Source organism: Typopeltis vanoorti, chromosome 4 (genome assembly GCF_054136105.1).
Source record: "Typopeltis vanoorti isolate ZY-2024b chromosome 4, IOZ_Tvanoo_1.0, whole genome shotgun sequence".
In the NCBI taxonomy this organism is placed as follows: domain Eukaryota; kingdom Metazoa; phylum Arthropoda; class Arachnida; order Uropygi; family Thelyphonidae; genus Typopeltis; species Typopeltis vanoorti.
This window is the reverse complement of record NC_143552.1, coordinates 170,428,440-170,446,048: the sequence shown is the minus strand read 5'-3', so window position 1 is coordinate 170,446,048 and position 17,609 is coordinate 170,428,440. Positions and strand designations below refer to the sequence as shown.

Here is a 17,609-nt window from a genome sequence, read left to right as displayed (position 1 = left end):
TAGGACAGACTGCTAAGTGCCTTGACATCAGACCCCCCCCCTTTGGCAGATTCAGAAACATCAGAAAAAATGTCCTCCAAGCCCTGCGAGTCATCCATGTGAGACAATGGTGATGACAGAATCTTTGCATGGAAGTCGAAACCTGAAACGGATGGAAAGCCAAAGGAACCTATGAAGGAACTAGGAATGGGTGTATAGTAACATTAAAGAAGATATGTGAGTAACTTTTGTTGTGTTAACTTAAGATATGTGAAATTGACTAAGAATCCATGGGACATTTGTTCTGCTTACTATAGTTCATTGTTCAAGACTGGAAAGTTAATCTAAGAATAATTTGTTCACAAATATAGTTGGAAATTATTTAAATATAAAGAGCCAATAGGCTTCACTTCAGCGATGTAACATTATTTAAATTAAGGGGATATTAAATCCCACATTATTTCCAAGCCGAATTAGAAACTATGTGTTGAACTATGTGCTTTAGCTTACGCTACAATCTGCCAAAACTTGTATAGTTTACTATATTCGGCATGAAACTCTTCGATTCCAATCTTTGAGTTTCTTATTCGGCTTTGAAATAATGTGGGATTTAATATCCCCTTAATTTAAATATAGTTGGAAATACTTGTTATAATATATAATATATAGAGCATGATAATCCTAGAAATGAGAAGGGCTGATAGTTTCCTTCTAGTGTTGATAAAATATGTTGTATGACTCCGTGCATATACTAAATGTTAAATTGCTGAGGTTTTAACCTTAGAGTGGAGTTAAGAGAGAACCCTTTCTTATTGTATAATTGCATACAATTTGATATTGTATAATTGCAGTTTAGTTTAAATAAACATGTTTGTTTTGTTTACAAAAGTGTGCCGCCTGATTTTTATGCAATGCACTGTTTCTAAATAAACACGAACCCGTGAGCAAAGGAATTTAATGTTAGCCATGACTGTTAAATAAACTTTAGGATAATTTCAGATTGAACTCTGCTGGAAGTGTAATTATATCTAATACTAAAAGGAGAGCACTGGTGGCGCAGTCGATAAATCTAAATAAATTTCCAGAGTTTTCCCAGTATCGAGAAAATACTAATCTGTAGAGTAGAGTAGAGTTATTAAAGGATATAGAAGGATAAAGAAAGAGAAACATAGAATGTAGAGAAAGTAAAGATAGAGTAGTAGAGTAGAGAAATTAATATAAGTAGTAAAGGATAAACAGTAGAGAATAATAATTAATATAACAGAGAAGATATATTACAATAACCATTAATAGAGAATATATCAGAAAATATTACAATTAAATTAGAGAAAAGATTACAAATAAATAGAGACACTGAAATATTACAACTTCATTCTGTCTCCAGTGAGTATGCATCTTTCCAGTAATGACAACTTTAGATGGCGAAACATTGGCATTTAATTGATTAATTTAGTTAGTACATTAGTCATGTTCATCCTAGTTTCAGATTCCCCCCCCCCAGAAACTTCAACATGAAATACTACAGAAAGTTTAATGTGGAAATACAACTTGTATAAGAGGTTATTATTATTATTAATATTACTGGCATCTCCATGGAGTCAGTAGACTCATCGCGGGAGACGCAAGCTATCAAAACAATATCTATCATACCTCTTCTTGAATTCATTTATAGAGGAAGAACTCACAACCGAATCAGTGAATGCATTCCACTCATTCACCACCCTCCAGGCAAAAAACCTCATTCTCACACCATTGTTAACCACACTTTTCATTAAGTTGCAGGGATGACCTCTTGTTCTTCCATCACTATCACACAGCTGAAACATTTCCCCTGCATCAATCTTATAAAAACCTTTTAGTAATTTAAATGTTTCTATCATATCCCTCTTCTCTGCCTGTCAACCAAACTCTGCAATCCACAAGCTCTCAATCTATCAATGTAGGGAGCATTTTTTACATCACTCACCAATTCAGTCACTCTGCTCTGAACCCTCTCCACAACCTCCTCTTCTCCAAAGAATCCAGGTGACCAGACTTGAGCACAGTAATCCAAATGTGGAAGTATCAATGCCTTATAAAGGGAAATAATAACCTCTTTATCTCTGGATGTTAGTGTGTTCCTCAATAACCAAGTAATCCTATGTGCAATCTTGGACACCTTAGCAATGTGTCCCCTGAACTTCATCTCCCTATCCACCAACACCCCTAAGTACCTAGCCTCATCAATCTCTTGGAGTACTGTTCCATCAATGTAGTATGCAGCTGGTAATCTTTTAATCCCAAAATGCATAACTTTACACTTTTCCACATTGAACAGACATCAATTACCCTTTGCCCCATTTTTCCAGCTTATTTAAATCATCCTGCAATCTCTCAACACCAGCTTGAATTTTTATTGCGCTAGCAACTTTGCATTATCAGCAAACAAATGAATATCTCCCTTCAAGCTATTTCCTAAATTATTTATGTACAAATTAAACAATAATGGCCCAAGTACAGAGCCCTGAGGAACACCACTTTTCACCTACCTCATTCTGGACTCTGCTCCTACTCCATATATCACCTTCTGGTATCTTTCCCTGAGCCATTCTCCTATCCATATCACCAATTTAGTATCCTTCCCCATCTACTCCAATTTGCACAACAGCATTCCATGGGGTATCTTGTTAAAGCCTTAGCAAACTCCAGAAGTACCACTGTGTAGCCATTTCCTCTGTCCAACTCAGATGTCATTCTATTATAAAAAGTTAATAAATTGCTAAGGCAGGATCAACCTTTAACAAAAACCATGTTGGTCGCTATAGAATATCATATCTTGATCCACCCATTCTTGAATTTTGTCTTTAACCAACTTTTCCAATACTTTTACCATGACACCTGAGATGGTGATTGGTCTGTAATTAACTACCGCAGTTTTAGAGCCACCTTTATTCAAAGGAACCACTTTGCCTTCCGTCCACTATCTAGGGACCATACCAGAGTTCAAACTTAAGTTAAATGACCAAGTAAGAGGCATTAACAATTCCTTTGCACATTCATGCAACACCCGAGCTGATATTCCATCTACAGAAGTGTTTGCATTAAATTTTGCAATATACTAAGTACCTCTAATTTCTTAACTTCAATTGTCACATTAGTTATTGCTACAGGTACAGAGATATCCTCACTTGGGTGAGACTTTTGAAAAGTGATTTCTCAGAAACTCTACTATTACATCTGAATTTGTAACCTCAATACCATCAGAACCCACTAAAGTTATCCTTACGAAGTCATTCTTCCTTTTACTTGCCACATAGTGGAAGAACTCTTTGGAATTGAACTTGATTTCCTTGGCTAAGATCTTCTTATAATCTGATTTAGCTTTTCTTACTATGCTGGTAACCTTCATAGCTTGAACCTTGTACTGCTCGTGAGTGTACTGATCACCTTTCTCCTTGTAAATTCTCCATAACATTTTTTTTTTTTGCAGATCAAGCTTGATACTACTACTCATTCATTTAACGCCTACCTTTTATGTCTTCCTGACCATGGGGATACAATCTGATATTGCCTTCCTCAGACACTCGCTGATTATATCCCATGCACTGCTAACATCTTTCCCCTGCAATATGTTACATGGGACGGCTGCAAGCTCACTCCAAAGCTTGTTATAATTACCTAACCTGTAGTTCCATATACCCCTTCTTAAGAGAGAAATCCACAAATTTTGCAACCTCCCAAGTCAATACCACATGATTGCTCTCACCAATTGGAGGTAAAGAGGACACCTTACTTATGCATATATCCTCTGAACCAATGACCAGGTCCAACACTCTCGCACAATGTGTCCCTTCAGTTATGTGCTGTTTCAAGTAATTATCTCATAGAAGATGTATGAATTCCATTTCCTTTTTGCCACATGATATTTCCTCCTTCCAATTGATATCACCATAATTAAAATCCCCCATAATAATCACTAACCGTGCACTCATTGCACTAATTTGCTGATGCATGAATTCAATATCCCCCCCCCCCCTGTACCGCCTGGCCTATAGCATCAACCAACTGTATATTTAGTTGCGGTGGTCACTATTTCACACCAGACAGCCTCAAATGAACCATCATTCACATATGTATCATCTACTTTCTTTAGTTGCAACTTATCAGCCATCATCAACAGTACTCCTCCCCCCACTCTATCTTCTCTTGCTCCCTGAAAATACTATAACCATTACATTCAATTCTAGTGACTACATCTTCTGCTGACAGCCAAGTTTCACTAATGCCTACAACTTGTGGTGAGATTGCACTGACTAACCTTCTCTCTTATTTCGAATGCTTCTTGCATTAGTATACAAAAATTGCAGATTCCAATTAGTTCTTATACCAGCTTTAGAACTGATACACATTTCACTAATTTCAGTAGTCCCATGCCGATTTTTATCCATTCTATTCTGCAATTTATTCTGCGAATAAGGATCAACAAATATACAATCACTGCTTAAGATTCTCCCTCTTACAGTCAATTTTTCAATTTTCAATTTTAGTTTCCCTGCCCAATTACTTCAACTTGTTCAGAAAAAAGTAACTTCTTCAATCGCTTATGACCTTCAATGTTCAGATGCAACCCATCTCTTGCATACAGCTGTCTTTTGCCTTCAAACACACTCCAGACATCAATAAATTTCAGACCTCTTTTTTTGCACATTCTTGCAATCAAATCGTTCATTATCATCGCTCATCTACTTAGCTCATAACTGTCAAAACGGGGCACTATACTCCACACTATGCACTATCCTCCCATTGATACTTTTCTTCTTCACAATATCTAACAATGTTCTTAAATCTTTTTCTACTCGATTTATACTACCACTGAGATCATTTGTTCCCATCATAACTATCATCTTTTCTGCATCATGCCCTCTCTTTATTGTTCCACCAGCCAAGCACTCCTTAGTCATACTGCTCTCTACCCTTAATCATAGATTCACTATATATTTTACCACTCATAACTTCATTCAAGTCCAAACAAGTGTCACTCACGGCCTCATTTTCTATGCTATTCAGCATGAAAATATATTATTATGTGACGCCTGCAGGGAGTCCAAAAACTCATCGAGGGAGAGTGCGCCAACAGCATCAAATGATTGTCCCCTTCCAACTACTAACCACACTCAAACTTGCTTAACTTTTTGCATGCGCCATTAGTAGCAGAGGCTACTACCAATCGACCAAAAAGATTGGGCTCATCCAGGATTTGAACCCTCGACCTCTCGCACCCAAAGCGAGAATCATACCCCTAGAACAACAAGCCACATTAAAGATTACAGAATATATCTCTATACAGTTCCAATACAATGAATTAAAGTAAATTAATTAAAAAAAAAATATATATATATATATATATACACACACATACTAAGTGGCCACTTTATTAGGAACATCCTCATTTAGGAAAATGGGTTCCTAATAAAGTGGCTATGTGTGTGTGTGTGTGTGTGTGTGTGTGTGTGTGTGTGTGTGTGTGTGTGTGTGTGTGTGTGTGTGTGTGTGTGTGTCATATCTAGTTACTTCATCATAATTTACTAGCAACTATTCTATCCTTGCTTACCTAGAAATACTCCATTATCATCAAATGACATACACTGAATTTCTGTGCACTGACTACTTATGTGGCATCGAGATTCCACTTTCCTGTTTCCAATTAAAATAATACAATTCATAACTATAGAAGAAATGAGTCTGAAATGATTTAATGTGGCATAAAAATATTAAAAGAAAAAACAATAAATCTCTATTTATTTTATAATTGAGCAATAATAATGTTTGCTTTTTAACTAAGTCATGTTTTTAACTAAGATCATTGAACATGGAATGCATTGCCTAATAGAGTGGTGAGAGCAAGAACAGTCAATGAGTTCAAGGAGTGGTATGATAGACTTTGTGTTTCCTAGCAAGGACCTCCCACGATGAGTCTTTTGACTCCATGGAGGCCTATATAATAGTAATAATAATAAAAATAAAAATAAAATTATGAGAATAAATCCTCTGCAATGAGAGTTACTTTGGTATTGTACTGTGCTTATAAAACAACAAACTCTTCTCAGTGAGCCATATTATTATTATTATTATTCCAGACTGCCATGCAGTCATAAGACTCACTGCTAGAAGTCAAACTTACACAGTGCAAAGTTTATTCTACTACATCATAAATTTGTTTGCACTCTCATCACCTTCTTATTCAATGAATTTTGCACTCCCCCATGCAAAAAACTTACTTCTTACCCTCTTATTTATTACTTTATTTTGCAACTTTCATGGATAGTCCCCCAGTCTTTGTTCCTTCCCCTCAGTCTATCATATGAAAAATCTTCGCAGTGTCAATCTGGTAGATACTGTTCAACAACTTTAATGTCAAAATCATATCCACCAAACGTTGCACTTTGAATACCCTCAGTCCAGCCTATAATGAACATACTGTAATAATCCTGACATTATCTTCATTATGTGTATCTGCACCCTCTTGGAGCCAAGGTTACTTCATCTCCCTTCAAATCCAGGTGACCAGATCTGAGGACAATCAGTATGCTCTGATTACAGTTTTATACAATGAATCCATCACTATTTTATCTCTGCTGGTCAATGTCCCTATTAGTATTGCAGCAATTCTCTTGGTTGTTTTCAGAACTTTGCAATGTCCTCTGAACTGAAATTTTCTATTTACAATCATTCTGAGATTCTTTGCTTCCTCCACTTCTTCAAGTATAATCCCATTGTATGAGTACGAAGCATCCCATGTGTTAATTCCAAATTTCTTACATGACTCCACCTTTCATGGGTGGGAGTCACATAACTACACTCAGATCTCCTTCCTACAGATTCTTGCCCATCATCATCTTATGCACTTATGCATTATCACTGTTCTTCTCCACCACACTAGATCACCATACTCAGGAAACATACTCACTCTTCTTCCCACTCCCACATTTCTCTTGCACAAATTCTAACATCAACTCAAATCTCTTGTTACATGATTCATACTACTTCTCAGGTCAATTATACCAACTACTACTATCACCTCTTTCACATTTTCATCTCACTCATTGCCACTACTGTGCTCTCTATCATTATTATAAAAGATGGCAGTGTGAAAGAGGTATCCAAGAGTGACTGTGTATGAGGATTTGATTATTAGAGGTGTGGTAAAGGAGAAGGTGCATAAGGTTTGCTTTCCAAGGAGTAGACTGAGAAGAGTGATTGAAACACTAGATATGAAGAAGAAGTGAGCAAAAGAGTTGGTAATGGTAATAGGCATATATTATTTAAACAGCTACAAAGAGAGTGTAAAGATGTATATCAGGGGATTGTCAAGGAGAGTAAAAGATAACAGTATGATAGGAAAAGTAGTCAAATGTGTTGCCCAGGTATGATAGTGATGAGCTGATAAGATGATGAGATGGTAAGTGAGGATTATGAAGGATGCTAGTGGAGATGTGTGAAGAGAAGCAATTTTTCTGTGAATATGTGAGATAAATCTGAGGGACAGATGGAACTGTATAAAAGAGATGGTTACATTTAAATGGATTTGGTGTGAGTCAGCTGGAGAAACTGTTGCCAGAAGAGAGAGAGGGGGTGACTGAAGTGAATGAAAGAAAGAGGTGGTAGAAGTGTTGTGGAACATCAAGTAAGTAGGGTAAGGAGTTTGTAAATGCAGAGGTGAGTGATATGAGTTAAGAGAATGAAAAAGAAGGAACATAAGACAAGCAGAGAAAAGGGGGGTAGACAAGGAGACATTGTGTAATAAGCATGGATAATGGATATATAAGAGTGAATATGTGGGTATAAGAAAGGATTGGGATAACCAGGGATGTGGGAGGAAACAAACAGGTTTGAGAGGAAGTGTAAGATCAATGATGATAGAGATGAGTGGCCAAGCAGCAGGGATATGAAAGCTTCACATCTGGAGTGGGGTTGCAGAGATTTTTTCTAGAACAAGAAATAAGCTAATGTGCATATTTACAAACACCAGAAGTATTCGAAATAAAGGAAATGAAATTGTAGCATTAGTAGGGTATATTCACCCAAATATTGTTGGAATAAGTGAGACATGATTAGATGAGAATGACATTCTGACAGGAATAGAGATGGATGGATATGACATGTTTCATGAGGACAGGAAAGATAGAAAGGTGGGGGGGAGTGCTATTGATGGTATCAGGGAGGAGCCACTGATGGTGGGTGAGCAAGAGATATATGAGGAATTGAGTCAACTTGATGTCAATAAAGCCATAGGATTTCAAGGTAATATTACAATGTGTCTTGATTGAATATTCCAGGAAGTCAACAACAGCTTTAACTTACCTCTTTAACTCAAGTCTTAGATTTGCCTGAATTCCAAAGAAACAGAAAGAGGTCAAACTTGTTCCACTTCATAAAGAGACTGATAAAATTAAGGCATCAAATTACAGATCAATCTGTTTGTCTGGATCTGTGGTGAAATTGTTAGACAAACTAGGGAGAACCTGGATTTAGAATTGGACTGATGACATCAACATTCTCTTTGATGGACAGCATGGGTTTGCTAAGGAAGATCATCTTTTAGCAATCTACTTACTTAACACGTTCGTTGTCAACTACGAGTATACTCGTAGTTGGTATATGAGCTTCACAAGCCAACTATGAATATACTCGTATGTCAATTACTGCAGGCAACGGGATTACTCATACTGACCTTGAAGAAGTGAAAGTGCTTGCTGTGCATAGCGTAGCAGCAAACGTATGCATACTCATAGTTGGTATATGAGCCTCACAAGTCAACTACGAATATATTCGTATGTCGATTAACGCCAGCTATGAGATTACTCGTACTGACCTTGAAGAAGTGAAAGTGCTTGGTGTGCAGTAATAAACTATGCCCGAGGAGCATGGCAGTGAACGTGTCAATATAACAAGGTGACAAGTTCGTCAGAAAAAAAGGGAAGCATACACTGTAGTATATTTATATTTTTCTAAAGCCTTTGATAGATTAACACACGGCAAGCTGGTAATTAAATGGCACAGATGAGATTGGATAGTAGATTAGTGCATTGGATTGGAAAATGGTTATCTAATAGGTATCAGTAAGTTGTGTATGGGAGAGTGATATTTCAGAGGAGGAAAGTCACCAGTGGTGTGTCCCAAGGGTCTTTCTGGTCCATTGCTGTTTAATTTGTATGTAAATGATGATGGGAAGGGCTTGATTAGTGATATTTGGGTGTTTGCAGATGATGCGAAGTTGGGGAGAACTATGAGGAGTACAATGGATGTTGTAGCCTTAGTTGGACTTGAATAGATTTTCTGAATGGGCAAATGAATTGCAATACAGTTTAACATAGCAAAGCACAAGGTTTTAAAGTTTAGGAAATAAAGATGGGATGATGGGTATAAAAGATTGGTGGGGATATCTTACAGGATGTAGAGGAGATGAGGGATTTGTGAGTATTACTGGATAAAGACCTGAAATTTCAGGGACATTTTGCTAAACTTGTGACCACAGCCCAGTGCATTATGGAAATGATGCAGAGAATACTGACATGTAAGGGTAAGGATGGCATGATTCTGTTGTATAAGGATTTGATCAGACTACATATGGATTAATGTGTGCAGATTTGGTCACCAGATTTTCAAAAGGATGGAGAGATGCTGGAATGGGTTCAGAGACAATGGGAAACTCCAAGGAGCCCCTAGACTCATTGAGGGGGACCCTAAACATCATCAAGAAGTATTCAGCATTTGCACAGTATCTATCATACTTTGCTTTGAACTCATTCACAGTCAACAGACTCTGGCAACCTATTCCACTCACACAAACTACACCACTCTCCAAGTAAAAAAACCCTAACTACACTCCTGCTCAGTTTCCATGGATGGCCCCTAGTTCTCTCACCATCACACCTGTTCAGAAAAATTTCCTCTGAATTAATCTTGTAAAAACCCTAATTTGAATGTCAGAAATTTGAATGAAAATTAAACAGAATGGGAGAGGAAAGATTAGCAAAACAAGTGTTCTCTGCCAGATTGGAAGGAAAAAGACCAACAGGAACAATAAGATATAGGCGGATTGATAAAAAGTGCCTTAGAAGATAGAAATATAAGATCTGATAATGTTGGAGTCTTGAAAGGTAATAGACTGATTTGGAGGAAAATTGTAGATAGGAAGTTAGTAATGATGTAATTTTTCATGTAGTACTATCATATCTTGTACACCCCTAGAGGGTATATATATCAGGAATTTGATGACGATAATAATTTGAATGTCTCAATCATATGGCACTTTTTCCACCTATCAGCCAGTTTCAGTAACCCACAAAAACTTCAAACAGTTCTCATATGGTTCATATCATAGACCTGCTACCATCTTGGTCACTCACCTCTGAATCCTCTCTACCACCTCCCCATCACCAAGAAACCCTGGTGTCCAGATCTGCATGCAGTAGTCAAGATGGGGGTCTTATCAAGGCTCCATAAATAGGAATAATAACCTGCTTGTCTCTGCTCGTCAAAGTACAGGAAAGCCTCCTTAATGCAATTAATTAATCCATCAATTAATGAACACTATGCGAAATCATGTTAAGCAAATGCAATAAACAAGAAGAATAATTATAATTCATCCATCACTTAGCGTAAATTTGGGTAAAAAAATTGTATAAGCTCAGGGAGGATGGTAGCAGGGGTGGCCTCTTGTGGGAATGGGTACTTGGGAGAAGGGGGACGACATCAGGTAACACTGAGCCCAATGGAGTCTAGAGGGGATAATGCTTTGTATAGAAACAACGGCGTTTATATGCTTTATACTAATGCCAGGAGTATCCAGAATAAGGGAGAGGAATTGGTGGTTCAGATAGCATCAGCCTGACAAAAAATTATTGGGATCACTGAGACGTGGTTGACAGAAGAGGATATAATAACAAGAATAGAAGTCGCTGGGTACAGCATTTTTCGGCAGGATAGGAAGGGAAAGCATGGTGGTGGAGTACTGCTTATGATAAGTGACAACCTATGTCCTCTAAGAGTGGAGACTTTGAAAGGCAGTGACACTAATGGTTTTGAAAGCATATGGTGTGAGGTAGAGGTGGGCAAGACAGCATATTTACTGGGGTGTTGCTACAGACCCAGGAGCACAGAGGGTCGGGACCAGGAAATGTTTAGACAGTTGAGTTTGGCAAGTGCAAGAAAAATGATTGTTATAGGAGATTTTAACTACAGTAGTATAAATTGGGGAGAGGAAGATGCATGTAACAATAAGGGAATGGAATTTCTAGAATTATTGAGGGGCAAATGTCTTAGGCAACATGTAATAGAGGGAACAAGAGTTCTGGATTTGGTTATAGCATCAGAAGAGTTGATAATAACTGAGATGACATCTCTCCCACCAGTTGGAGAGAGTGACCATATGGATTTGACTTGGAAAATGAATAGACATGCAGGAGTATCAAAGAGAAGGGAACTTATCTGGAATTATAAAGCAGGTGATTATAATAGTCTTAGACGTCAACTTCTGGAAGTTTCATGGAGGGAGGAATTGGAAGGCCGGGATATCATTAGTGCATGGGAAATTGTGAAAGAATATTTGTTAGCAGCAATGGTAAGTTGTATACCATGACTGAACAAGAGGACAAAATTTGGAGTAAAATGGATGATAAACAATATTAAACTAGTTACTCTTCTTCCTGTGTCTTATACTCTTCATGCATGCGAAAAGAGGCTATGGAAGAGATATAAGGAGACAGGTGAAGAGAAGATGCATGAAGAGTATAAGACACAGGAAGAAGAGTAACTAGTATGGTAAGGAAGACAAAACTGGAATATGAAAGGAGATTGGCCCTAAGATCCAAAGAAAATCCTAGGGAATTTTTTCGATATGTGGCCAGTAGGAGGAGAATAGGAGGAGGAGAATGGGATAAAAATGGGAATAGAGTGTCCAATGCAGAGGACATAGTGGAATTGTTCAATGAACACTTTATTGGAGTATTTCATTCTGGAGGAGTCAGGTTCGAGGTTTAGAGGTATAGGAGGAGAGTGTGTTTCAAACACTGAGTACTCTGGATGTCAATAAAGCTGTGGGACTGGATGGTATTTAACCACGAGTTTTGAGAGAATGTGCTAGGGAACTGTCAGAGCCTTTGACCTGGCTTTTCAATGAACATCTGGTGCAGGAAAGGTGCCGATGGAATGGAAGGAAGGTAAGATAGTGCCATTGCATAAGGGTGGTAGCAGACTGGAAGTGTCTAATTATAGGCCAGTTTGTGTGTCATCAGTAGTGAAGGACCTTATACAGTATTGGGCAGATGAGGGTAATATTATCTGTGAGAGTCAACATGGATTTGTGAAGGGGCACGCTTCTTTTAGCAATATGCTAGCCTTTTATGATAAGGTTACAAGAGCGTTAGATGAGGGAAAGGCATATACTGCCATTTTCTTAGACTTAGCAAAGGCATTTGACAGGGTGCCACATGATAAGCTGATATTTAAGTCGTAGCACATCTTTCAAGGAAGCAGAGGGTTATAAGTGGGGTCCCACAGGGCTCAGTACTGGGACCTATATTGTTTAACCTTTATATCAATGACATTGTCAGTCGATTGCAAGGGAATGTTTCAGTTGTTTGCAGATGGTGTGAAGCTGGGAAGGATTATTAGTAATAGTGCAGATGTGGCAGCCCTGCAAGAGGATTTGAATAAGCAAGATAGATGGACAAATGAATGGGGGGTCGGTTTAATGCAGCAAAATGTAAGGTCTTGAGGTTTGGGAAACATCGATGGGACACTGCATACTCTATGGGAGGAGTTATACTGGAGGAAGTAGAGGAGACAAGAGATCTGAGGTTGATGATTGATAGAAACCTGAAATTTAGGGGACATATTACAAAGGTGGTGAAGGTAACACAGAGGATTGCTGCAATAATGAGAAGGACGCTGACCTGCAGAGATAAAACAGTTATCATTCTGTTGTATAAGACCCTGATCAGACCACACTTGGACTATTGTTCTCAGATTTGGTCCCCAGGATTTGAAGGGGATAAATTAAGTGTGGAAAGGGTACAAAGGCAGATAACAAACATGGTCTCAGGACTGTAGAATGATAGTTATGAGGATCGGCTGAGGGAATGTGGACTGCAGAGTTTGGTGGATAGAAGGAGGAGAGGTGATATGATTGAGACTTTTAAACTGTTGACAGTTATGACAAGAGGCCACCCTGGAAGTTATGAAAGGAAACTGTGAGCAAGAGGATGTGGAGTGGTTTCTTTGCATCCAGGGTGGTTGAACCACGGAATGCATTGCCTGATGGAGTGGTGAGAGCGAGAAGGGTCAATGAGTTTAAGGAGTGGTATGATAGACTTTGTGTTACTTAGGAAAGACCTGAATAATAATAATAATAGCTATACTAGAGGATAAAGTCATTAAAGTTAATAAAAATCAATTGCATAAAATTTTATTTAATGTTTAAACATTTGATTGAGCTACTTTTTACAAAAAAATTAAGTGAAAATATTTGGATTGTGCTTGACTTTTTCATCTTGTCATGCAATTTGCGATAGAAGGCGATCACTTTAAGAAGATTTCGGTGGACTTTGAAGCTTCATTCCATACCAAGGTCAGCATCAAACAAAATTTCCTAAGCATACTCAATGTGATTGAAAACTAGCTCCAGTTCTTTTGCAGTTAGCTTCTTAGTAGTAACATTCTCTTGTTGTTAGCACTCCTTATCTTCTTCTTCTTCTTCATATGCATGCTGTTCTCCTAGTTGAAGGAGATCATTTTCACTTAAATATTCTGAATGATAATTGGGCAAGTTTCTTACATCTTCATTATCCAGTTCATTAAATCCAAGTTCTTTTCCAATAATGCTGATTTTTTCAATAATTTTAGATCTTGGATTTTGTGCATGATAAACTAACATAGGCTTGAGTTTAAACTTGCCTCCTGCATTGCCTCCTAATAAAAGCGTAAGACAATGTGATAGATACTTTGTATCCTGGTTGAGATACTTCAGTTTTAGTTAGGAAAGTTTTAGTTGACATACACTTACAAAAGAGACCAATTTCATCGACGTTGAATATTTTTCGATCATCATAATCATCCTCTTGAATTATCCTTTGCAATTCTTCATGAAACTAGGCAATAGAATCTTTATCAGCACTAGCAGATTCCCCAGTTACACTTATGTTATGCAGTCCAATATGATTTTTAAAACGGTCAAACCATCCTAACTTGCAGTAAATTTTTCATATTCCTCTTGAAATTTGGAACTCTTCCAATGATGTGAAACTATACAGGGTTTTTGCCTGAATATTCCTTGTACTAAGAGGTATTCTTTTTTGGTTATAATCCTCAATCCAGAGTAATAGAAGACACTCCATCTCGATCATTAAATGGCTTCTACTCCAGGTGATCTGCTTTATTAAAGCAGCAGTAGAAACTTTTCCTTGTTCTCTGTATTCTTTGCTCTAATTTAATATAGTCCAAACTATAGACTAACACACAATCATTGTATTACTAGCACTAATTTCATGTCTCTTAATGACTTCTAGCTTTTCTGCTCGCTGCAGATTGGTGACAAAAAATTTCGCATAACATAAAATTTCACATAAAATAAGAAAATCACATTAACTGATTAATCACTTGCTTAAAATAGGAAATAGTATCATTTCACTCAATCGAACTAACTGATTATTGCACATATCAAATTCACATTAAGCGAGGCTTTCCTGAATTCTTCAGTAACCAAGTGATCTGATGAGCTGCTTTAGCCACTTCTTTTCTAATGTGCCCCCTAAACTTTAACTCCCTATCCACTAACACACCCAAGTCTCTGGCTTCTGTTGGATTGTGATAGAGTGGAATTTTAGAAACTCCTATCTTATCACAATCTAACATGCATTTCCAAACAAAAAAGGAATATAAATATAGGTGATTGCCTCTGAGTATAAAATTATTGCTATGTAAATATATCAAGTAAATTTTACTATGAGAAATTAAATAAGTGTGTATTTAGTACCACTCACAAATGAGTTAAAATCAATAACGGAAGTGTAAACCGTTAGCAGAGTCTTATAAAGTAACATGTATTAATAGATATAGAATGTTAGCACAAATTCAACATGGGGGGGTAGTGAAGTCCAAAGGTCACAGAGCAGTGACGCGAGGGAGCGGCTCGCCCCAAGCAAACAGCGTGATGTCAGCGCACGTGTGATAGTGGAGAAGGCTGGACGCCGTGACATAAGACCACGTGAGTGTGTTGGCTGGACATCGCGAAATGCGAGAAACACTGAGAAAAAAGAGGGAAATATAAGGGTCGTGCACCCCTGAAAAAAGGCTTTTTGTTCCTGGATCTCCTAGTGTTCGTCTCGCGGTGGTGAAGGGTGGCAGTGCCTCCATACTGGAGGATTCCGATAAAGGCAGCGGCGGAACTCGGTGGTTGTATCTCCGTGGAAGAAATAAGTCCAGCAGTCCATAGAAAGCCAGATTGAAGCATGTGGACATTTCATTTAAGGAGAGGCAGATTCTGGTAGACCATTGATGTGATACAGAACCAAAGGGCAGATAAGTAGGCTTTATTTGTATTTCACTGAATGTGAATGAGAGATTTGTGCCACATTGATAAAGCAGAAAAGAGAACATTAATGATATTGATTAAGACTGTGTTGCTATTGTTTTAGAGAGGGTTGCCTTAAATCTTTCTGTCTACTACTGTGATAAAGTTCCTTAATATGTTATAGGAAGTTACGAATATGTCTAGAGTGAGGAATTGCTAATTTATAAAGGGATTGTAAAAGATATAAATGCTATCTTGTGTGGTTTGACAGAACTACTGAAAATTAGAGAGTTATTGTGATAATCATGCATGATTAAGGTATTTAAGAGTATAAATAAGATTCTTACTTTAGAGAATTACAGCATAATCAGTTATAAGTATATTTGTAGTATTGTAATATTTAACTCTATCCTGACTGTCAGGAACTCCCTTAAGATGAGAATTAAGCTAATAGTATTGAATGTACATATTTATGATATATAATAAACCTTGCTTTTGTATCTAACTAAGACTATCTGTGATTTCTGGAATCCGATGCACCTCTTATAAAAATAACATGAACCCATGCGGGAGACTAGAGAAAGGTAAAGTTTGGCCACGTCTGCAAAGTTGCTAGGTATCATTTAAGTACTGTCCTGAGATCACCTCTTGATTGATAATATTGTTAATCTAATAGCGCTAAGTGGTGCAGCGAAATATAAATTTTCTTAGCGTTTTACAAGAGGTAGATCTCAGACACTCTACTACTCTGGTATTGCCTCAATCTCGAGGAAATTCCATTGTCCCTCAGAGGTACCACGTGATACCCAATTGAGAGTTTAATGGAGAACTGACCCAAAGACTAAAGAATAGTTTTATGAGTAGAAAGTCGACACAACACTTCGTCAATTTCCTGGAGTATGGTTCCACCAATATGATATACTGTTGATAATCTTTTCACCCCAAAATGCATAACCTTACACTTTGCCACATTAAAATGATATCCATTCTCCTTAGTTCAGTCTGCCAATCTATCCAAATCATCCTGCAAAACTTTGACATCATCTGTATGAACTATTGCTCTACCCAACTTTGCATCATTGGCAAATAACTGAACAGTTCCTCTCAAATCCTTCTCTATATCATTAATGAACTAATTAAATAGCAGTGGTTCAAGAACAGAACCCTGTGGCACACCACTAGTCACAGTCCTTCTTTGGGACTCTACTCCTGAATAAACTACTCTCTGATATCTCTCCATCAATCACCCTTCTATCCATTTCACGAACCCTCTATTCATTCCTCATGTGCTGCAGTTTACCGATTAGAATTCCATGTGGTATCATGTTAAAGGTTTTTGCAAAGTCCAGCAGTATCACTGTAACCCATTACCCTTATCCAATTCAGCTGTCACTATATTATCAAATGTGAGGCAAGTGACTAAGATGGTTTCTAGTCACTGGAATGCAGAGTATGAAGGCAGATTGAGAGAATGTAAATTGCAGTCTAGTGGATAGAAGGATGAGAGAGAGAGAGGAGTGACATGATTGAAGCATATAAGTTGGTAAAGGGTTATATTATTGGATTAATGTGGATCAGATTTTTCACAGAATGGGCAGAGATGGGGAGAACAAAAGGCCATCTCTGGAAGATGTAGGTGTGGTAAGTGTGAAGACAGTGAATGCATTCAAGTCACGGTATGATGAGCTGCGAATAAGGGAGGTGGTCCTCCAACAATGAGTCTGACTCCATGGAGGTCTAATAATAATCATCATTTACCATTATCAAATTCCTGATATATACCTCAAGGAGTGTACAGGATATGATAGTACTACATGAAAAATTTACATCATTACTAACTTCCTATCTACAATTTTCCTCCAAATCAGTCTGTTAAATGTCAATACTCCAATATTAATAGTAATTAATATATAATTAATATATTAATAAATAATAATTAAAAATTTATAATAATAATATTAATAATAAACTTGAAAAGCTTGCTGTTTTTTTGTTGTTTTTTTTTAACTGGAAGGAGATTTACAAAACCGACCAAATCTACATAAATATGGTTGCATGAGACTTCCTAGGATTTGTGGAA

At 37.4% G+C, this 17,609-nt stretch overlaps 1 protein-coding gene across 1 annotated transcript in view; it reads right to left on the bottom strand.

The window, feature by feature from the left end:
* Nucleotides 1–17,609, bottom strand: part of LOC150107842 (cilia- and flagella-associated protein 251-like) — a 619,793-nt gene that overhangs the window by 200,989 nt on the left and 401,195 nt on the right. Inside the window, exon 15 of the mRNA XM_090392197.1 lies at nt 5,570–5,652. Within this exon, the coding sequence (XP_090248323.1) occupies nt 5,570–5,652 (83 nt within the window). The remainder of the gene's footprint in view (nt 1–5,569; nt 5,653–17,609) is intronic.